The 25,134-nt window shown below is 36.6% G+C and overlaps 1 protein-coding gene across 1 annotated transcript in view; it reads right to left on the reverse strand.

Annotated features, from left to right (window-relative positions):
* Positions 1 to 14,633, reverse strand: part of galnt14 (UDP-N-acetyl-alpha-D-galactosamine:polypeptide N-acetylgalactosaminyltransferase 14 (GalNAc-T14)) — a 37,067-nt gene extending 22,434 nt beyond the window's left edge. Inside the window, exons 1-2 of the mRNA XM_052587066.1 lie at positions 14,281 to 14,633; positions 8,318 to 8,487 (exon numbers count right to left, since the gene is read on the reverse strand). Coding sequence (XP_052443026.1) covers positions 8,318 to 8,487; positions 14,281 to 14,415 — 305 coding nt within the window. The 5' untranslated portion in view covers positions 14,416 to 14,633. The remainder of the gene's footprint in view (positions 1 to 8,317; positions 8,488 to 14,280) is intronic.
* Between the last annotated feature and the right edge of the window lie 10,501 nt (positions 14,634 to 25,134).

Raw genomic sequence — 25,134 nt, forward strand, 5'->3', positions numbered from 1 at the left:
GTATACATTCCTATGTGTTAAGGGCTAAATTTTTGCTGGAGGAAACAGCTGTAGTGTGATGAGGGGTGAACACAGAGAAAACTTTACAGTAGATGGGAAACCAAATTATTCCTTGTGACCTTTTGTAAACTGTATTTATGACAAAGTTCTGCCCAGATACAGATATTATAACAATCTATTGATAATCACACACCTTCTTCTATCTTCTATTCCTGTTTGAGTCTGCTCACATTACTCCACCACGGTCTACGGATTGTAGAGTGCATTAAAAGATATAGAGGAGACAAAGTCTTGCTGTAATTGCTATAGCCCCGCTAAAAATGGCCTAGCAATGCCCATGCTTCTTACGTCCATATTGGAGAGCCAGGAAAAAAATTTTAATCGATCGCTTAGGTATTTAAGTGGCACTGAAATGAGGCACCGCATTCTGTTTCAGTTCTAGTACATACTGGTTACATAGGTACCCGGAACCCAACCCTAGTAACGACTACTGGAATTGGAAAAAACAGGTTACCCACCGAGCCATTTGGCCTTGGTGTAAGAACAGCTTACAGAAAGTAAAAACAGACAGAGGATAGCCTTTGTAGGGAGCTTGTGTTCACATTCAGACAGTATGGGATGCTCCCAATCTATACACACATTTGTTCTTCAACTATCTTTTTCATTTTCACACAGATGGAGAGAAATACATCTGACCTTCAAGATGGGGTGCAAGATGATCTCTAGAAACAGGCCTATTTTAGAAATGGTTGTTAAAATTGTCATTTCAGTTAATATACTGTACTTTTTTATTATTTTTTATTTTTTTATGAAATACATTGTTATGCTTTGGCCACCCATTGTCATGCCATGCTCATTGTAAGAGAGAGTGAAGTTATGTAAACGAAACATTTAAAAATGTTCTATTTGTAAAACAATATTTAAAATTAATAGCTTTTATACTGTACTTTCATAATTTAACATTTATGTTTTAATTAAAGTGAATGATTGAATGAATGAATGAATGATTCACATCCCACAAAATTGCTTCACGTGACAAGTAATTTCCATCAGTTTGTTAATTTAAAAGGTTTTGATTAAAGGGTTACTCCACCCCAAATTTTGTCCAGGTGCTTCAAATTGCTTCATTAAATTCATATCAAACCACTGATGGCAGATGGACTATTCTGATGACGTCTTTCATACATGGGCCTTGACAGTGTAATTTACTTGGGAGTCAATGGGACAGTCACAAGCCTCCCGGTTTTCATCCAAAATATCTCAAATTGTGTTCTGAAGATAAACAAAGCTTTTACGGTTTTGAAACAACATCGGGTAAGTGATTTAACAATTTTCATTTTGGTGTGGAGTAACCCTTTAATCTTGGAAATACTGTTTTGGTTCATCACTGAGGGCTCCTTATATTAGACTTCTTAGGAATGGGAATGGGAAAAACATTTCCAGAATCAATGGCACTTAAAAACAAATGGACAGTCGTTGTTCTATTTTTATGGCTTTTGTAAACATTAAACATAATAGAGCATGACATTTACACAAGCACATACATCTGTGAACATCTCTAAACTACAATTTTCATTACTAAACCGAACATTTATGATAGTCTCATGTAAACCCAATATTCAAACCTTCTTAAATTAGTTATATTAGAAGCAGCATACTAACATCATAATCACCTAAGTGAATGTATATTTAATTTTGGGCTCAATATGGCTTGCTTAATTAATGGCTTTATTCCAACCTGGTAAGCTGCCTTGCTGTCTGCTGCCTACACAGGCAGTCTTACAAATAGTCTTTCTGACGCAAACCACATAGAGGATACTGGACGCTAAGTTTCTTTCAAAAAGGTTTACCGTTAATATGTAACTAAACTCACAATCAAACTCTAATAAGCATAAAATACAAAACATATACAAATATTGGGGCAAAACTGTAAATTATTTATCCAAGTTATGCTGCCTAGCTTCGCATCACGGACCTTGTGAATGATGTTTTGTGATGCTGCTTACGTAGGCAGTTCACATGGTTTTGAAACAGAGCCAATTTGTCTGGAAAGCCTGCTATTGAAAAAGTGTAAACTGACTGAAATTGACTGTTTACTGCATTAGCAGAGTGCAATTTAGGCCTTTTACATCTTTTTTTTTTTTAGAACTCTAATGGATAATTTAAATATTGAGTTAAACTGTGAAATAACGTGATATAGATTTCACCAATCATTAGACAGCAGAGCCTTTTAAATGGTTTAATGAGAATCAGCGCTCGGTTGGAGGAACACATATACTGTAAAGTGCAGATTTATTTATGTTTCATGACAAAACTTTTGGGGGTTAAACAGTCATGATAAATTTGCTTTGGAATCAAGTGCATATATATTCCTACTTTGCTTATTCATGAATACAGATAGATCAGCCTTAAACACACTTTATGAGCTGAGGGCTGTGTTCACAGCTTTATATGCTGTTTGAAGCCTCTACTGAAGGCAGCCTGGGAGCGGGATCCATCGCTCAATGCAGCTATAGCCCAAGGTCTTTTGAGATAGGGGGATGCTTTAAACAGCAAACCACAGAGCATCATTAGAGTTTCTGTCAGAAAACAACATCTGGGAGAGGGGAAGCATATTATTGTGTACTTGATATTTCGCCAAAATGATGGATGCGTCCCTGAGAAAATTGGGAATGCGGTCTTAGTGTTTCTCATTATGATGTATCCAACTCACTTTCCTTGAGATTGATACTGCTGGACAAAAATCACAACATATGGCCTCACCAATAGAAATACTGCATATGACAAATAGGAAAAGGCAGTAAAAGCTAATTAAATATGTGCTCTACTGAGTAATTGCTATGCATATGTTTTATTGTTAATAATACACAGAACAATGATAGGAACCGACAAGGAAGTTTATCTCAAAAATATGTATTCATGTCTCAGATTCTCTGCGGAGATGCAAACGTCATTCCTGTGCTGCTTTTGTTATACACACAATAGGATGTCTAAGAGCTCTAGGGAACCGAGTGACACTGTTTCAACCTTGGCAAGCCTGAAAGGCCCAGGAGGCAGCATGTCTTTCGTTAAGCTTAAGCTACAATGAAAATTAAACACGCTCACATGCAGTAGATGGCCCAAAATATCCAAAGACCTCAAAAAAATAAGCAGTTTTGTCCATTTTATTGATAAGGCACTGGAGACCTAACAGGAAACAAGAGGGAAAACTGGAAAGATCATGGATTCTCGAGTTGATAATGAGCATGAGATCTTCGGTTTTTTAAAGGGCCTGTGCTTGATTTGGAAGGATGCTGGTGTGAGTACACTGACTAATTGGCTACTGCTGATGATCTGAGGCACTTCCTCTCAGGAATGCCACATGACCATCATCCCTCAGCAGTGGGAGAAGATACAGGGTGGAGAAAGAGTGATGCTTCTCTAATATGAAGCCAAAATCCAAATCATAAAGGTGTTGAAGAAGGAAGAACATATCGCTAATTATAACAAACTAAAAAATAATTTCTTTGTGCGTAAATGCATATGCCCCCTCAGCTTTTTTAACCAAGGGGATTTTGAATGCAGTTTCCAAAAGGCAAAACATAGCTGAATAATATTTTTTTATTTAATGGAATCACACCTGCGAGATTAGAATGTGCAGTGCGGCACAGCATCAGCTGCTAAATTCAAACCTGCTTGCGCCAAGCCAGAGACAGCCACGTTTTGACAGCACTGCACATGGAGAAGTCGTGGCCTAGTGGTTAGAGTCTGACTCCTAACCCTAGGGTTGTGGGTTTGAGTCTCGGACCGGCAATACCACAACTTAGGTGCCCTTGAGCAAGGCACCAAACCCCCAACTGCTCCCTGGGCGCCGCAGCATACATGGCTGTTCACTGCTGTGTGTGTGGACTATGGATGGGTTAAATGCAGAGCAAAAATTCTGAATATGGGTCACCATACTTGGCTGAATGTCATGTCACTTTCACATTATAACCAATCACACAGGATTCTGTTGAACTTATGAATGCAATGACCAATGAGAGGCAATCAGATGAGTCATTGCTGAAATGCCAGTGTTTTGTTCATTTGCTCACTGAAGGAATTTTGCTCTCTGACGAATTCTCTCATTAGAAACAACAAAGTCCAGATGTGTGAACGATGTAAGTAGTAAACCGCTTCAGTGATTATAATGAGAGTTTTTAAGATTACTTCAAATGTTCTTTGTTACTGTAAATGTTCTTTCTGTAAAATTAAAGTGTTATAATTAGTAAATTACAATGTTTTCATTAAATTCACATTAAACATAAAGCCAGTTGTATTAAAAATATTTTATGGCTTGACACCCATATCTGGTACTTGGGTTTTTATGCGTAGTTAATGGATTACACCAGGAGGTTGGCAACATTTTTGGCATTACGTGCCATTTTTAAATTTTTCTGGTTAACCACTGTGCCAATACCCCCTCCCCGTCCCTTTTACTGCATTCTGTATTTATACAGTACATACACATTTTTAATTGATACAATAAAAAAAAAAACTGTAAACCTATTTGATTTTCTTGCAAATAGTTTCTGAGGATTTTTTCATAAATCGTTTATTAAATTTTTTAGAAGTTTCTTGAATAGCAGATACTAACGAACAGTGACCATACTGAACACCACTGTATGTGTGTGTGTGACAAGGTCAATTAATTAAAACTGTTCAGTTTAATCATCTTTCTGTATTAAAGCGCTGCCCATCGTGCATTATAGATCAACCAACATAATCTATAAAGGTGCAAAATTACACATATTTGAGAATAGAGATATCTCATAATGTAGTTAGCATGTTTGGGAATATTACACCCCAAAAAAGTAAATTAATAAATATACATAAGCCTGTATCAGCTATACAAATATATGGCTGCTGTGTGTCATATGACAAGATGACAAGCAACGGCCCCACCTTCATTCATTCCCCCTCAAAATTGTTTTATTTATTCCTGAACAAACCAGTGTTTTGAACAAATCAACAGAATGAATCATTTAATAATTTCATAAAAAGCAGAAAGAGTACCTGAAAAACCACAGTTCCAGTGCTGTGGTATATTATAGCATCTATATGACCAATCATTTGAAGATTCAAAGACCAGCAATAACTGTTAACTGGACATCCTGAAAATATCCTGTTTTCTGGAAGAAAGAGCCAAGTAGACTGTAAAAATGTAAGTGCACTTTACAGAATCTTCACCTTCAGTGAATAGTGTATTGTGTTTTACTAATCTTAAAAACTAAAAACCATCTTGGCTATGGTTATAGTCCACCACCTCATTGGTGTTTCATCATGGTGACTCGGAAGCCTCTTTTTGAATTGAATAAATGGCAGCTTTAATGAACAACATTTGCAAAGCTCCTGGCACCTGAGCTTATCTGTTATTAGTCCTTGAGGAATGGAAGTCCTTCTGAATTGAGGTTCATGCTAATTTCCTCTGCTGGTGGCTCTTTTCTCTGTAGCAAAATGAGGTTCAGGCAACAGGGTAAGTGAAAGGACCAGGGTCTTGCCACAGATGGCTGTCAAAGTCTCATTCTGCATTTGATAGAATGCTCTGCCAGCTTAGTCTGAGATGTAGCAATTTTTGCCTTCTCCACATTGATAGAACTAAGCTTGCCTGAAGACAACTAAAGGAATTTGTAAACTGAGTGCAAATGTTCAGTGCAGAAGCATAACTCGTGTTAGGTTGCTTAATATACTCTAATCTGATCATGCTATATGAGAAAATGCAGCAAGATCCGAGAAGCTTGTTAAACGAGAACATAAATCTGGCAAGGTTATATTTATTGACCAAATATAGTCAACACTAACAAATACCTTGCATCTATACTGACGTCCAAAGCCACAGTGAAACAGTGGTTCCTGCTGGAACTGTAGAATTATCCTTTGTTCAATTTCAGCTTAAGTTAATTAAGAGGTAACGCTGGCACTTTGATTGCATTTCCCTGGAAATTTCAATATTGCTACTGGTCAACAACAGCATGAACAATGAGTGTGGTGTTCCTACTGTAATTACAAAGGCATTTGAGTCACGTAAGAGGAAGGAAGAAACGAGAGCTACATAGAAAATAGTCAACACAGGGAAAGAAAGAGAGAGAGAAAGAGAGTATAGCATTAGAGCACTGGGTCTGCATAATGAGCCGCCTCCTCACCTTTTATCGGAGATTCTCTCTACTGTCTCCAAGCCCCTGCATGAATTATTTTACAGAGAATAGTACTGCACCACTATTGAGGCCCCAAAAGCTCTCTAGATGATTTCTCATAAACCTGACACATACCTGCATATTTTTTGGAGACTGTGCAACTGAGAATAGTTAGTTGACAAGGCACATTCATCAATAAATTTTCTCTGTTGACAAAAGAGTGGGTCTGTGGACCCACATTGTGAAATAAATCTGCAATTCTCTGCTTCATCTGGGCCTAACCTAATAAATACTATAAACTTAATATAAAGGTAAATGACTCAGACTAAATGAACTCAGACTATGATGCTGAAAAAGGTTTGATCAAAGTTCTGTTTATTTAGGGAATGCAAATAAAAGATTCATCAGATGTGTATACAGGAGACTTTGACACTGTTTATACTTGGATTTGCCTACTCATCTATCAACCATCCATTGCAATAAAACAAAGAGATTTAAACTGTTAAATGTCACCCCGTCCCGTATACGGGACGCCTACGTTGACTATACTATATTACAATCAAATTTAATCTAATCTTGACAAACTATATATCGTTGGAAAGGTCTAAGACTCCCAAATATATATTATACCAATATTGTTTGTTAAAAATTATGTAGGAAAAGTAATAGATGAATTTATGACAAGAGTGCACCCTCAGAAATCTACATTACAAAAGGAGTTTTGACCTTTGTTTAAAAAAAAGACTTCCTCGTTGCCTTTTTCTCTATCACTTTTTAGAAATCATCAGAAGTTATATATCACTTGAAAACATAAAATCTCAAAATTCATCCTTTAAAACCCATTTTAAAATCAGACATTGCATTACCATGTAAATGGCACATCAAAATCATGTTACAAAATGTTTTCAGTCATGAAATATAAAAATTTAGGTTTGTATCATGCACATTCATCTCTATCTTCAAAAACGTGAGTGACAGTTATCAGGTTAAACTTGTTGGTTAAGTTTAGCTTTGAAAAGAATAACTTAGAAAAGCCCATTCAATTCATGAAAATACAGTACCTGGGAATCCCTGTAAGCATAACATTAGAAGTGAGTTTAAAAAGTTACGTATTTTTGTAAGGTTCAATGTGTGTTTTTTTGCACTTTATCAACATGATACATTCCCTTCAAAGAAATCTGTTCACAAGTGGTCACATGAGGTGCAAACCTGAGAAAATCTGTCACTGCTGAGCACATGCGATCTGATTAACCGAGATGGATGTTAATATCAGCTGTAAACATGATAAACAAGAAAAGAATCCAGAAATAGATGCAAATCGAAATGTGGCACTCTGACTGACGAAAGTGACATGCACTAATGAGTGAGTGACCTCCCAGAGTGCTGCAGAGAGTGAAAATGTACTGTGGCCAGGAGCGGTCTAATTTCATGAGCTACAAATACCACAAGGTCATGTTGCCACCGAGAGCTGCCAAATATCACATACAGCATTCATAAAGAAGCTCAATTTCCAATGCAAATGAAAGCATGTTAACAAACAATTCTATCTCCTGAATTTCTGAAACAGCACCAATCAACCTCTTTTTTTTAGTTAGTTTTGATTTGCTGGCTATTGCATATGGCAGAGAGTGAGAAAAATGTTGTTGTGGCAAAAGTACAGAAAAATAAATATAGTTTTGTCTGTGCAATCACTGAATTAGAACTAAAACCTGATAATACAGCAGAGCAATTTCAAAATGATTGAATAATTCTACCAAAAACTTATTCTACCATTTCAAAGTTTGGGGTCAGTAAGTTATGAAATGTTAAAATATTCAACTGTAATAATATTTTGCAATATAGCTGTTTTATTATATCTTTGATCAAATAAATGCATCCTCTTATTTTAAAAATCTTACAGAACCCAAACTTTTTTTTATAATAGTGTAAATGCTTCATGATCTAGTATAGCATATCGACCTTAGAGAACCTGAGAAGCACTCACTACCCAGCCATGAACCACTCATAAAACTGTTGCTCATGAAATTTAAACCTTACTTTTTTATCTCAGTACACCTTTCATCAGTTTCGAAAAGTTTTCAAGAACTCATAGATGCACCTTCATTAATTTAATATGAACTGTGTGGATATTATATATAGATCACACACACACACACAGGACTTACCTGTAATGTCGGGTGTCTCTAAGCGCTCTGTTGCTGGGGATTCTTTCACTCTCTCTTTGATTGAAGGCATACAGACTGTATGGGTCCTGGCCTGGCTTCCATCTGTGAGCATTGAGGTAGCTTTTTTCTTCAAACTCTTCCAGCAGGTCATCCCACTCAGCATCTGAGATCTACAGAATAATGGAAATACAGCAGAATAACTGTAATTATTTAGCCTATTTATGTGCACTGTCCGTTGTCTTGTTCCACAGAAATGCCTGAAGTCAATGACACTTCAGGTTAAATTAGTCATCCCTATAGGTCTGAAGTCCTAGCATCTTCAAGTTTCAAATCTAAAAATAATAATAGGCTACTAAACCACTGTGAAACCCAAGACTCTGATATGAGTATGTTCACTTGGTGGAAAAACATGTTCAGTAAACTATTTAAAAGAGTGGGGAAAGGCAAACAAAGTTGCTGTTGGCAATATTCTCAATTATCATAAGAAAGTCATTTATATTTCAGCGTTCTGCAGCACCATCACACCAATCCCCTCAAAATATGAGGCACACAGCAAGCTGTAGTCATGAATATTGAGGGTTGAACACACTATGTCTTGAAATCCATAAGGCCATATCAATCATAATTTAATAAACCTCCACATTCTGCACCGACAGCAGCTTGAGAGTTTTCATGTTTTTCCCACTTATTATTTCCTTGAGCTTTTTTGCTGATGTTAGACCATTAAGGGGGCTGGAGGCTGTTGGTTATGGTCGGGGCTGGTGATTACCCATGCCAGCAGGTTGCTAGTTTCTCCCCAGACGCCTGTATGAATGCTGACTGATGATGATGCCTCCTTCTCTCCTGCGTTTCCAAATGCAGCTACTGCCCACCATGGAAATAACTGCCACTAGCATTCGAATTTGTGTAGAGATTCTGCTAATAACAATAGTAAAGGTTGTTACATGAAAACACACATCATAAATCAATAAGCCATGTTTATGACAGATGCATTTTCAGAGGTATTGCTAATTAGGACTAAGGGGACCTTTTTTGTTTTGTTTCATTTTAAAAATGCACAGAATTTTTTCAAATGTGTCGCTTTAATGAAGGTCATGTGCAGTCATAAAAAATAAAACAACTATAATCAGAAATAGTGTTCATGAATTTAAAAAGGTTCCCGAAAAATAATAATATGCAAAAGTCGCCAAGCACAAATCACCCTTTAAAGGCCAATTCGCACTGCGCCATCAGACACAGACCAATAGCGACAGCCAACCAATTACAGTGTCACTTCTCAGACATTCCAAAACCAGACAAATGCTGATTCAACATGTTCAATCGGCAAAAACAAGTGCCAACTAAAGCCAACAGAGGTAACACACTGATCTGACAAAACCCAATGAGCGTGTCTTGTTGTCGTTTGTCTGCATCTGTCAGTGCAGTGTGAATTGGCCTTAAACGTTCCCACTTGGAATAATTTCAAGAAACTATATACTCTTATTTTTGCAATTAAAACAACAGCATTAATATAGATCTATTAAATTGTACTTCAAGAATGAGTGGACTTCAGGGCATTGTAAATACAATGAGTTATGAATTCAACAGTTAGCTCACACACCTTTTCATAGTACTGCATGTGTGCTTGGGATGTCATGGCCTGCTGCTTTACAACAGCCACAACAGCATCTTTACAGCCAGTAATGGAGGTGGGTAATTGCACATGTCTGTATCTTTAGACTGCTTAGCATGATAATGCCTGGGCTTTCTATTCCACTTTCCTATTCAGTCTCCAAGTCATATCGGTATCAGATAATATTGGTGGTTTCTCTCTGTCTAAATGTCAGGCTGATATTGAAATGCAGATACACACATTTTCATAATACAAACAATATGTAAATGTTCTCATTAGGAATATGCAAAACTACACATTATCTAAATCACATTTGAATAATTAGGGACCCAAATCAAACAAGTCTCACAGAGTCGATTTTGGACACAAGTGGACACAGTGCAACAGAATGAACAGAAAACAGACATGGTTTTTAAAAGATTTACTAGTTTTTTAGTTGGCTTGCAAATGCAATGCCCACTGTGAGGAACTAAAAAACTCAGTGATCAACAGCTAAAGATGTCTGTCCATGTACATAGCCCAACAGGTAGGCTAAACAGTGCAGATGCAATCCAAGGACGCACAGTTCTTCTTTTTTTGTTTTGCTGGCAGATATTCAGCAAATATTTCTAACTTTTATTGCATAAAACTCCCACAGTCTCACAAAAACTGAGATATTTATTTGTATTGCGTTTAAAAATAGGCAAAAATTAAATAAAATACAATACAGTACGTGAAAAGAGTGTCAAAATTCACAATATGCAAAAAAATCTATCCATCTACCAATCCGTACAGAAAAATGTTGGAAAATACCCAGATGGCCTATTACTTCTGCCAAGATTTTGAAGTGCACATCTGATGGACACTTTAGCATCTCATCAGGTCATGGGAGACGAGTTGTGAATGGCAGTAACAACATGGCGGATGTAGTATGTTCACATTCCACTCTTAATGCCTATATTCAAATCATATAGATATGATGTGAGTACTTTTTTAATTGTCACAAAGTAAGTTTCACATTACATTAACATAAACATTATGCAATTTAAGATGCAACTAGTGTGTTCTAAAATCGGCTAACATTTTAAATATGATTGATCTCCTCTGACTACATGGATTCATAATCTAAAGCCAAACAAATATACACTGCAAACATTTCTGTGAAATGTATTAAAGAAACTGCAAACTGACTTTCTGCAATCAGCAATGACTCAGACAAAAAAATAAAAAATAAAAATATTAATTTGTGAATTATGTTATGCCTAGTATGGTCCTGTCTTTAGTTCTTATTACTCATAACACCATAGGCACTTCATTCATTCTGAGTTTGTCTAAAATGGCCTAGCAACTTTAAAGCGACACGCCAAGCCTACAGGCTAAGCTAATGTTTAAATGACAAAAGGTGAGAGCGCTTGTAAAAATGTAACATCGTTGTTAATCTAGACACTTTGGATTGGGGCACAATGACTCACTGCAAAAATGAACTCTTTTAATGATTAAGCATACTCAGTAATAGAAACAGAATTTAATTAGCACATGAAAAAAAAGATGACAGGTTCTGAATCAATGTGTCAAATTTCCTATCTGTTTAACAATTTTATTCGCCTTCAAAAGGCAGCGTTAGCGCAACCACCCCCACGCTCCCCGCTGAAATCATTAGCTCCTTGATGCTCCACAGTCACTGATCAGGGCATTTGAGCTGTGCCACGTTTGGGGCTCAGTGTTCCCCGGCTCCCACAGAGCTCAGCCTTAATGAGAGGAGGAGGACAGACTGAGGAAGTGGTAATTGGATCCTCCCTGTCCTGTCGTCTGTACTCTGTATGTGTGGTTGTGTGGGTCCTTTTTATAGAGCGTTCTACTCCACCAAAGCCTCTGCCCTCTTGCAATGCACAAAACCACACATCTGAACTTCTTTTGAAATCCTGCTCCTTTTTTAAAGGCCTCAGCACTCAGAAGGTACAGAAGCTGTGCATGACTGTAAAATTGGTCTGCAGAATTGCATTAAAATGATTCATTCCAATCTTCTGTCAGAATTCATGTGCAGGCAAATGATGAGTCCATCAAACTCCATCTGTCCGGTCTAACACCTCAACGTCAGTGACACGAAGCCTCTGTGAATATACCCCACAACAACACGGTCTGCTTGTGTAATCTGTATTGTTGGACATATCTGCCATGAATCATGGTAATAGCAGATGTCATGAGTGATATCTCAGTCCTCCCTTACTATTATAACGATAATGCATCACTCTGCTGATGGGGGAGTATCTCCCCATTGAATCTGAGTGAGATGTCACCACCATTTGATGAATGGTTTGAACACACTGGCCACCGTGACACACACCGCATTCACCTCAACAGCCGCTGCGCCAACCCTGTATTTCACATTCCTCCTCGCCAATAACAGCTATTGCAGGTTCGGCCTTCCCTGTCAGGGTTATTACAGAAAATAGATATTGAAGCAAACAGCAAGTGGAAACATGATGTTCAACACCGAATACTAAAGTAGACATTTCTCTCACAGCGTTAGTTGTATTTAAAGGGGGAGTGTCTGCAAAATCGATCTCCTGGCGGCTTTCAAGGCAACATTACCTGTTTAACTTATTTTTTGTTTTACATAGCCTACTCACACAAGGATGTACATAGAAAATCAGGAAAAAAAGGAAAATCCATCACTACTGAAGCAACAACTGGCTAAGAATTCTTTCTGCATTTCTTTGAGATAAATCCAGTCATCGTACCATAAAAAGTCCATCACTGTCTCTCTACAGATGTAAGGAGCATGTGCAAACTGTTTTTATATTTCCGTTCCTATAGAGTGTTGCTCAGTGTTGAGATATATTACACCATACATCATGTTTCATACCCCATTACCCTCGGTGATACTTTATTGTCATATACCAGCCGCTGACTTACAAGATCTACAAGACTTTGCTGCAGATTTATGCTACCTACAGCAACAATGCAGCAGCTAGATCTATTCATTAATGCAACGCATATGTGCATCATCTTGCTTTATGCCATTTGTGAATATCCTTCACCTTCTGTTTCCATTACTTTCTACCTTAGTCTTGATAGATATTGAACAAAATTGTGGAATTATTTATTGATTGGTGCCTCCATGTAAAAATCCAGTATGTCTTCAGAACAACAGAACTATTCATTGTTTCATTCCCTATGTAATCTCACACAATTTTTATAGCCTTTATATGTATATTTTACATCTTAATAGGAAACATAATCTTGAATTTGGGGGAGAGAAACATATAGAAAAAAAGTGTATAGTTCAAACTTCTTGAGTTGGCTTATTGATAGACTTAATGGAGTTCTTTAATAATCAGTTTTGTCCCAAGTGTTTCTCCTTAAATGTCTCAAATGTGAATAAAATGAGATGAAACAAATGAGATAGCTGCTTACAGTAAGAATATAAGGATATACAACCAATGTGGATAAGAGTGCACATAGGCTTATTTGATTTTTGGAGGAATTAGATTTTTTAAGTTCATGCTGAAATTTCAGATGGTACCCTGGCAAACAGAGACTTTTCTGAAACTCCAGACCAGATGAACCAAATGAGAGATTATTACTTGTCAAGGGAAAGCAGAACACTTTCTCCTAAGAAATAAGCCTTAACAAAAGTCATTGCTGTCTAAGAGAGACCTCTTTTGTGATTTGTCTTTCCTGTGGGGGGTCAAACAGTGACTGATGAAAGTAAATGTCAGAGTTACAAATGTTACTGGTTCGTTTATAGCGTTAATTACAACCATTTCTTAAATATTAACTTTTTAATCAATAATCTAGATTTGAATAGGCCTATCTGCCCCCTCATGTACGCACCTAACGTGCATTATTTGCATGAATTGCATGAATTTATCAGTCAGTATGATGGACGCACGAAAATGGCTTTAATTAAAGCCATTTTCGTGCGTCCATCATACTGACTGATAAATTCATGCTTGAATAGGAAAAGAGACAAAATTAGCTATTATAGAATTATGTTTGTCAACAAACAAATGTGAAAAGGTTATCGCAGAGCATTTTATTTCGGCTCCAGAGGGAAAAGTAAGCTAAATTTCTCCTTGTGGTTCAAAAATAAGTTCAGAAAAGGAATTCATCTGACTAAACCTTCCTCTTTTCCACACCCAAAACGATAAAAAAAAAAAAAAAACGTTTCATTTCGGACTGTTTTGCCCTTTATTGTTGGCTCAGGTATTCTAAAAGTGACGCACCTTTACAAATATTTTCTGTCGGAACACGAAAAACAAAGAATTAAAGAGTTACTGACAGGTTTTAAACAGAAATAAACCACCCAAATCAATTAATTTCGTCTACGAGGTTTGTTATTTCTAACATATCATGATGTATCACTCACCTCTTTGACTTGCGGTTGCTCGTTTCTTTGGTCAGGTATTATTTTGCGGCTATTCAGCAATATGAAATAGAGTAAAGCGGCTATCCAAAACAGCACTGCAAGAGCTAAAGTCAGCTTTCGAGAAAGCCTCTTCATCTTCAAACGGCCGTTAACGTTTCATTTCAGTTTGAAAACCATTCGCGCGCTCCTCTCTCAGCGAACGAAAGGCGAAATGTGTCCGCGCGCTGAGCTCGCGCACTTGCCCCTAGTGCCTAATATCCAGGAATGAGGTTGTTGCTCTCGTGCTCGCTGCTCAGCGCGTTGACTTGCTGAGACTGTGAGTGACGCTGGCCGCTGTCCAGCGCGATTAAAATCATCCTGTGTACCCACCGAGGTACCGACAAAATTTGAATGAGTTTAGCACCACCTACCGCGGAACAGCGCTTTTACGGACCTTCCTGTTGTTGATGCGCTTCTAACGCAGTAGACTCGCTCTGAATTTCTCTCCGTTATTTGTGAAATGGGCTTACAAATAAGCAGGGCTCCTGCTGTGATGGGAAGTGTGGAAATATCAGATTTTGTAAGTAGCGACTTGTAGTCTTGTAAAGCCATGGAAAAACATAAGTAGGCTACTTAAGGAAAGTCATGAACATTTTTATGATTACTGTAATTAAGGTAATTCGCACATCTAAATGTATTAAAGGCTAGAAATGGTCATTGTGAGTCTCTGTGAAAGCAATTTTAGACTTTTTCACTTAGACAGGAAAGGTCCGATTAGCTACACAAAAGGAGTCTAATAAGAGATTTTGATTTTATTTGTCATTTATGGGTCGCTTTATCTAAAATACAAGAATATAAAATCAAATATGTAATATTATTGTTGCTATTTAAGAATATAAGATAACCACAATTGTGTTAAAAACCTAATTCACATAACTAACAAAGAAGAACAGGCCATTTTGCTTGTATCTAACATACAGAACTACCCAAGTTAGCTATATGTGTGATTGCATAATAATTGCTGTTAATAGTGTTCATCATCTGTTTTATTACGTCTTTAATTGATTTATGCACATAAACTGACAGTCACCACTGATAACCTACTACTAAATATGGTAGAAACTTAATTTTCTGTAAAATTGCTTTGCAATGATTTGTATCGTAAAAACTTTTCAATTTTCAGAAATCAACTCTTGACATTTCTTGTAACACAATATTCATCAAAGAGCTCGTAAACAGACTGCGGACGGACGTGTGATCCGAGGCTGAGACTAAAGTTGATCCATCACCATTTCATCCTTGAAACAGGGCACTTAACCTTAGGAGGACTATCTTAAATAAGCACACTGTAAGACAGTAAGGACAAAATTGACAGCTAAATGACAAATTATTAATTAAGTTTTGCTCAAGGACACCAGGATAGTCAAGGACTGTTAATGAATTAATTTATGACGGCTATATTTAGTAACCAAATAATTTCCCATATGATCTGCACAGGCTCTTATAAATAAATGTTTCAGTTAAACTTTATTTTAAGGTGTCCTTGTTACAGTGTAATTATATATAAGGAGTAATATTAATTAAATGTATACTTATATGGCTAGGGATAGGATTAGGGTTTGGTTTAGGGTTAATTGCACGTAATTATCCATAAATTATTGTTATTATAATTAAGTTAGTAACATGTGTAACAAGGACACCTTAAAATAAAATGTTACCAATGTTTTTTTATTGGCATCGATGGTTCCATGAAGAACCTTTAACATTCATGGAACCTTTCCATTCCACAAAAGTTCTAATAAAGAAGGTTCTTCAGATTATTAAAATGTTCTTCATTACTAAAATATTTAAAGGGGCCCTATTATGCTTTTTCACTTTTTTAATTTTAGTCAGTGTGTAGCTTGTATGTTTGGGCATAAAAACAATCTACAAATTTATAAATCTCAAAGCCACTCTAAAGGGAGATATTTCATTTTCTTTTATTTTATCCTTTTTCTGGATCTACAATGAACGGCTCGTTTAGACTACAGCGTTGTTTTCAAGGATTTTATGTCACACAAAGCGGCCCATTAGAATATCATTAAAATAATTCTGGCCTGTGGAAATTTGAATGGTTGATTGATTGCATCAGACAAGATGACGACCTGATATAATTATGTATGTAAATATGTATGTTACAGTTATGATAACGTTTTTATAAATTGCTGACAGTACAATACTGGACAATGATGTAATCTGCAGAATTTACACTTCAGTTAGTGACTATGGTATACATAAATTCAACTGTATATCACAACAATTCATGTTATAATGTTAGAATTTAGAACAATAAGCATAATGCATATAACTGTTGCACTAATCTGTACATGGTAAATTAACTTATTTTTTAGTGGTTGTTGACATTAAATCTAAAATGGGATTTAGCTAAAAAAAATATATATATATCGACGCCATCCTTAACTATACCGGATAAGGCGGAACTTGCTCCTTTGGCAAGGGGCATGAGCATGACAGTACTGAAACACCGTCTGAGCTGTTCGCCAATCACAATACATTGGGGCAGCTAAACAATCACAAAACATTTTTTTTTTCCTGGAATGCAGACCTTCATCAAACCCGGAACTAATCGAGCTGTTTGTGTCAGACTGGGGAGAAATGTATTTTAATAATGTAAATCATGTGAAAAATAATGCGTTTTTTGAACCACCAAACATGAAAGCATGTTCTATTACACCCCCAAAATAAAATCACGACTTTGCATAAGAGCATAATAGGACCCCTTTAAAGAACTGTTCATTGAAAAGTTCCAAAGAATTTGCAATGGAATGACTGTAAAAATCTTAGTTTGGAACCATTATTTTTAAGAGAGTATAAAAGTTAAATGTAATTAATTCACTAAAAGCCAAGTAAAACTGATAAGACCACCTGTGAAAAAAAATAAAAAGTTTGAAGAATACAGACCTATATTATGCAGGGTCTGTAGTGTCTCAGAGTCATCCTTGTTAGCGACTGCTGAAGCATGACAGATATATCAAAGCACATAGTTGGTTTCCTCTTCAGTCGCTGGGCCTGAGGGAGCACATTAGCATAGTTCTAATTAGCTCTTATGCCATATGCCAAAGGTTGAATATGCAGCTCAGGGAATATTTTCACACAAACCTGAAAAGCTTCCTTAGTTATGCTACCCACTCTCAAATTTGAGCATATTCACTAGTATTGTGAATAGTGTTTGTGAGACACTTGTATGCATTCAGTGTTGCTAATGTTATATGGCTGTTGAAAAGCATGTGCTTATTCATTTTTTCCCCCAAAGAACCTTTCAGTGAACAGTTTTTAAAAGAACCATTTTTTGTTGTCAAGTGTGAAGAACATTTCCACAAAGAAGAACATTTTGTTTACTGGAAAGGTTCCATGCATGGATGTTAAAGGGTTGAAAATTATGCCATTAATGACTCACCCTCAGGTTGTTCCAAACCCGTAAGACCTCCGTTCATCTTCAGAACACAGTTTAAGATATTTTAGATTTAGTCCGAGAGCTTTCTGTCCCTCCATTGAAAATGTGTGTACGGTATACTGTCCATGTCCAGAAAGATACTAAAAACATCATCAAAGTAGTCCATGTGACAATAGAGGGTCAGTTAGAATTTGTTGAAGCATCGAAAATACATTTTGGTCCAAAAATAACAAAAATTACAACTTCAGCATTGTCTTCTCTTCCAGGTCTGTTGTGAGTGGGTTCCAGACGCTGGTGCGCCCAATAAGAAAGATAACATGTCAGCAGCATCGTACGTCAGCAGCATCACTGCAGTGTTGTGAACGCACTCACTGTCTTGCTGTAACTGTATATGCATTTCTTCTGCATCTGGCCATAACTCTGGTATCATCTTTTTCAGATAAACTTAAATGGTAACAGTGTTTTGTGTGTTGGTCAGAATATCTTGACCAGAATAAGCTTCAGTGTGGACCAGAGTGCTTGCTGCGGATCAAAGATTTGGCCTCGCCAATGCTGACTGAATGGAAACATCTGGAAGGGAAGTAACATCAAAGGCAAGTCAGCAATGTTAAAAGAACAAACAAACAAAAAAGGTTTTATTTGCATTGAATTCTTATTACTATTGCCATAACTGAAGTGCATCGCTCTGGAAAAAAACCCCAAACAACACACTCATGCACAACTGCTCCTTTGTCTGTTTTATCAGGAATAAAAGACGAGTACAAACTTGTTTCTTTGCCGTCTTTTCCAAAGATGTTGAGGATGGCATAGTGAGAATCATAAATCATAAAATCAATATATCAAATCCAATTTCATCAAGAATCAAACATGATGGCCATTGTTTTAGCAATTTGCAAAACCTTCTGGCTCCAATCATGTATGCAACTCCCACTTTTCACCATCTTATAGATGAATATATAGAAAACAGAAGAAAAGTGAACTAGCAGTGGTCAATTCACACAACTAAGAAAACAAAGCTGAATAGTTTTGCTTGTGAATCTCTAGTTAACTCACTGCCAAGTGCCTCAGGTGAAACTTTCAAAAAATGTGAAGCCACTTTGGCGAATCCAGGGAACCATTTAAACATGATTTAGTTTTTTGTAAGACAAGAAAACTGGGTATTCTTACCCCCAGAAAGCTGCATTGCTGTCCGAGTTTTTGGTTTTCACAGCTTTTTAGACAATATCAATTGGTAAAAAAACTACAAACAATCACAGATACAGGCTTACATTGTTTTATTTTATAGATTTAAAAATAAAACTTTTATTATTATGAATCTTCCACTGACCAACAAAATATCCAAACAGAACGTGGCATTTCATAGGAACGTGTATATGTCAAAGGCCCTGGTTATCCTGGCATTCACTAGACAGAAAAATTAGAGGTAAAGAGCATAGTCCAAGGATAATGTTACATGGACAGGTCTGTTCTACAAGGCAATCAGCCAGGAGTGAAAGGGGAACAAAACACGGCCCCTGAAAAACGAATTACCTTAGCATGACTGAAAGGGAAACAATAGACTAAGAGGGTGCAGATAGCTAGAAATTCCATTTTGCTTTGTCTAATGGGTCGATAACAGCGGATGGCCAAAAAGCACCCAACAGGAGCGTGAAGAAAGAAACAACATCTGAGAGAATCATTTAGGATGGCCAGTCCTTCAAGTATCTGAACAAGCACTGTAAAGTAAAAAATAACTAGAATACAAGCACACTATTATGTATTCCATTTGAAGACAGCAAATTAAGAGAAAAAAGATCCGTTGTCTGCTGTATGTGCATTTTTATATACTGTATGTATATATATATATATATATATATATATATATATATATATATATATATATATATATGTGTGTGTGTGTGTGTGTGTGTGTGTGTGTGTGTGTGCTTTCTCTCTCTCTCTCTCTCTCTCCTCTCTCTCTCTCTCTCTCTCTCTCTCTCTCTCTCTCTCTCTCTCTCTCTCTCTATATATATATATATATATATATATATATATATATATATATGGAATACAGCAGAGAACAGATATTTTCGCTCTTAATGTACAGAAAACAATTGGTGTAGAAACAATTTTCACACAGAAATTGCTATCAAAGTCAATTACGAGTTAGTAACACGTGTTATGCGTATGTGTATCATTATACATTTTTTTACACCAACTTTCTGAAAAATAGAAAAATAAAATAAAACTAAATTATTAATAAATCATAATATAATATAATGCTATTATAATACTAATATAACATACTTTTTGGTAGACAACTATGCATTATTGTTTAGAATACTGTACTGCAAAGTTTATTGACAGTGTGTGGAGATTCTTTTACATTGCAATGCTTTATCTGAGTGGGCGCAATAAAATAAAAATAAATGAAATAATGGGGAAAAGTACTGCTGTTCTTGGCAGTGAATGTGCAAAAGTGCCAGCACAGCCAGAAAGTAAAAGCAGAACGACAGGTGATGAGGCAGTCCTGCGTGTTTGGATGTTGGAAAGCCAAAGCGGAGGCAGGGCTGTGGGAGCAGAGACTTAGTCAGATTCCACAAGTGCAAGATGAATCTTGTCTAGCGAACTGTGAAGATCGGAAAAAAAGCTGACTTTAACTGAATAAATGGTTGAGGGTGAGAAGTCCAAGCATGTTTGTTCAGACACAGTGCATGTGGAGAGCTTAATAAGGACATACTTTCACACCATCACAATCTGCCTGTTAAGCTACCCAGAGTTCCAACAATTAGTGTTGATCCCATGAGGCACAAAAGTGCTGACAAACTTTCTCTATTTTTGACTATTTCGCTCATATAAAAGAGAACATTTATTTTTATCTGTATAATCTAAACCCAAGGTTTTGTGTGTCTGGCAGGCAATGTATGATATATAATAGTTTGATCGTTTTTGTTCAATTCCGTCAGCATTTTTTTGATCCTCAATGGACTTTATTATAATATAATGCTATTTTGACTATTAAGCACCTGAGGGCTATTTTGACCTATAAGCACCTGAGGGGCACTAGGCTGTGTCTTAAATTCTGCTCAGCTATTATTCAAGTCAGGCTAATGGATTTGTCTCAAATGCCAGACAAATAAGTTCTTATAATTTTCACTATTATAGTGTCAAGTATCATGGCACAATGTTAATACCTCCGCACAGGGTGAACGTACTGGATTGTATTGCATGGTGAAATGTATGGTAATAAATTGAGCTGGAATGGCACCATCATTAATCAGAAGTAGCACAGTAGACCAGCCTCAGCGGAGAGAGATGAAGCACTTTGTAAGTAATGGAGGAGCTGCCAGTGGGGAGGATGGGAGGCTTTCAAGCCAGCGTTCCCCACATGGCAAAGATCAACTGCAAAGCAGGCAAAGTGCGACTGTAAGCGAAACAATTTTCTCTGAATTTACAGCAGAGAAAAGCATTCATTCACAATTATACTTTCACAAAAAATGTACTGATGTTCAATTGAATTTAACAAAATAATTATTTGAGGAACAGCATAAAATACATTTTAGATTTAACCTGCTAAACATAATTACAATTATTTATAAAATGCAATTAAAATGTTAAAAAAATTATATTATATATATATATATATATATATATATATATATATATATATATATATATATATATATATATATATATATATATAATTTTAGATTTCATCAAAGTCAAAGTCACCTTTATTTATATAGTGCTTTAAACAAAATACATTGCGTCAAAGCAACTGAACAACATTCATTAGGAAAACAGTGTGTCAATAATGCAAAATGACAGTTCCAGTTCAATTCCAGGCTGCAGCAAAGTCAGATTGTGCAGAAGAATCATCTGTTTCCTGTGGTCTTGTCCTGGTGCTCCTCTGAGACAAGGTCTTTACAGGAGATCTGTATCTGGGGCTTTAGTTGTCCTGGTCTCCGCTGTCTTTCAGGGATGTAGAGGTCCTTTCTAGGTGCTGATCCACCATCTGGTCTGGATAAGTACTGGATCCGGGTGACTGCAGTGACCCTCTGATCTGGACACAGACTGGATTTGGTGGCTACGGTGAGCTAAATATGATGAGCTAAAACTTAAGCCATCAGTTCTGAAAATATGGCAGATGCAGTTTGATGGAGGATATTTGGTCAGATTAAAAAAAATAGTAATAATATAAATTAATTAAATGTAAATAAAAAAACGTGCAATAAAATAACAATAAAATGATTTTTTTTTTTTTTTACTTCTTGAGACCGTGGGGTGTGTCAGGATTAAAATAATCAGTCTTTGGGTCAACAGGACTAAGATCAACCTGAATAAAATTGCTGTTCTTACACTTATCAGCAAATATCCTCTTTGAGACCACCGTCTCACACTCCAAATAACCATGGAAGATAAAAAAACATCTCTCTGAATGTAATATTGTGAGATGTGTTTGTCCAGAATACTCATGCACAATCTTGCTCTCCTGGACGGGTGCTGTCCAAATACCACTTGACGGATGTTAACAGGAGACACTTGCAAAGCTCTTGCCTGCCACAAATTCAGATAAGAGTGGTGAGGAATGGAGAAACAAAATAAAAGACGAATATTTTCCAATACAGCCTCCATTTTATTTTATCAATAATGTACACCATCACACATAAGCATCCACAAATGGGCACCAAAAACATAAAAAATTCACTGATTTTGTGTGTGTTGGGAAGGGGTATGTTTTATTTATTTCTCTGTTTTTTTTTATTTCATATTATTTATTATTTTAAACATCTTCTCAGTCAGTTTTGAATAATTTAATATTGCAAAATAAAAGTATTTATGTTACATATGTCCATAAATTATTACATAATAAGGTAAAACAACTTTACAACATGATTTTAATACAGAAAAGTTTATTTATCTACATTCTAATGTCCATTTTCATTCATTTCATTGAAGAAAAGTCTGTCCGGTGGTTGCCGTTTAGATACAAAGCTTAATTGTGATCCCTCCCACCACCCAGTCTTCCCCAGTGCAGTGCTTTTTTTAATCATGCTGCTCCGACATCGCTTTCTGTCAGGCTGAGTAAGTGAGCTCGTAAGAATCTGCTTCAGGGGATAAAATCATCCATGGACAAAGCTGTAAAACCACAGATTAAATGCGTCACCAAATCCCTCCTGATTACTGTTTGTCATTAAACACTACATCTGTAACAGGTCCGCCAGAGCTATTACGAAGCTGAAGGTAACAGTGAAGATTAGACAATGGAGATGTGTGACATGACGGTCGATGTCAAATGGTCTGAGCCAATGAAGATGAGTTACAGGCCCTGAGCTGCTTTGGTAAAGTTACAGCAAATTATATTCAGGTGGAGGAGGATGGTGGAGCAGTATGAGAGGTGTAGAGATGAGACAGGAGTGACAGATAAAGGGGGCGTGATGCGGAAAGATGAATGGCTGTCTACAAAGCACTTTGGGAGAGGGATAATATGGTTGAGACGGACTCTGTCTCATTTTTCATGCTTAGGGAAAACAGCAGCAATACTTCTCCCTCTTTCTCAATCTCTCTGTATTTTCACACCCATCTGACTTTGCGGTACATGAGTCCCCAGTCGCTGCATCAATTAAAGGTGTTATTCACTGAAAATAGAGCATAACTTGGTATGAATCCACTGCATGTGTGTCACGCTTTTGTCAGAGCATCTCTTTATCACATGCTCACTTTGAGTCATCCTACAGCTCATCTAGCTGACAGAAATCCACATTAGTTATCGCCATAACATCGCAAGTCCTGGGTTTGTAAGATAGCATTCAGAATTAGATTAGACTAAACAGCGTGGGGTGAATTAACTCATTTCATTCCGACATCTTTTTTACTAACCAGGCAACATCAACGGTAAAATCTGTGGAAGTCGTTGCGATTCTACACAGCACAATTACACCTCTTTTTATGTAAATTGGGCTTATTATTTATAGATTGTGGCTTATTTACAAAATACAAAATGTAGCACTTTGCCGCCCACAGACCGCAGGAGGTAAACAGAATTTCATTAAAAAGAGATGTTTGTTTTTCATTTTATGGCAGCAGTAATTCATCAAAATAAAGATGAAGAGTGCAATAATCAGGCATACATCCAGAAGTGACTTGAAAACACACATTTTTGGCCTTTTAAAATGGGTCGCAGTGGGGGCTACGGTTCCAGTAAAGTATGCCAGATTGTGACAGTCTGATGCATTCTCCATAACTGTGCAATAGTAATTAAAAAAAATACAAATTTTTGGAAGCACGTTTGCTTTGTTGCCTAGATTTGCATAATTCCTTTAGTGGATTGGGCAGTAAAAACAATGCACAGCATGCAAATAAACTATCAGCGGGCAGACTTTATTCTCAGCTAATTCTTCCCTGTATTTTAAAGCAAATTAATCAGTACATTTAGACAGGATTCAAAGTAGATGGATGAAAATTTCAAGGTTGAATTGAACCTGGATGGACTTAATTGGTTTTGATGTTATCCGGCACTACTTTCTCATTACTTTGTCTGGACTTTATGTAGTAATCATCACTTCCTCCTGCTGCTTTCTCAACTCTGAGTTTCAGCCTTATAATGTACTTAGATCACAGCACAGATAAAGGCCACAAGGGCTTGGGGGTTTTATTGCTTGATGAAATGAAAAACTGAGGCCTTTTCCCACTTGACTGACCAACACCTCCCCAATTTCCCCCACCACACCAATCCCACACACACACTCCACACATCTCCTCATGCCAACCAGATCGCACATTCCTGCTTTTTCTTCCTTTCAGAAACTTTAGAGGTTAAAGGGGTCGCTTCACCCAGCTCATTTCTCAGCAACCATGTGCTTCCAATTGAATCTGGTCAAACCTGCGAAAAAGAGAGATAGAGATAGGAGCTGGGTTCCAATTCACAGGGTCCCTATGTGGTGTTCAGATATCTGAAGATGTTCACCTGTAACATAATGAAATAACAGCTGAGTCATGCTCATAATGAGTTTTGGATCTGATGACAGGATATGGAAATTAATTTTTGTGTATAGTTCTGCTGGGTAAAGTTCCCTCTCCACTGATAATGGGTATTATTAAAAAAAAAAAAATTATTAAGTACCGATGAATGTATTATTATGAATGTATTATTACTTAAAATTAATATAGTATGTTTATTTATTAACCCAACATTCAGATCTGCATGACTCAATTGTTATTCCATGACAGTTTAGAGCATTCCAAATGAGTCACACAGATCAGAAGCTTTGCAGTACTGTAAAATTACAAAATCTAAAAGAGAATTTTTGGCTAATTTAACTCTCACCAATGGCTACACTAATGAAATTTCATCACATTTATGTTAGCAAAATTTGATATATGGCAATAGTGTGTAAATTTCCCACTCCACTAATGTATTATATATGGAATGATTTAATATA

Source organism: Carassius gibelio, chromosome B20, assembly GCF_023724105.1.
Source record: "Carassius gibelio isolate Cgi1373 ecotype wild population from Czech Republic chromosome B20, carGib1.2-hapl.c, whole genome shotgun sequence".
In the NCBI taxonomy this organism is placed as follows: domain Eukaryota; kingdom Metazoa; phylum Chordata; class Actinopteri; order Cypriniformes; family Cyprinidae; genus Carassius; species Carassius gibelio.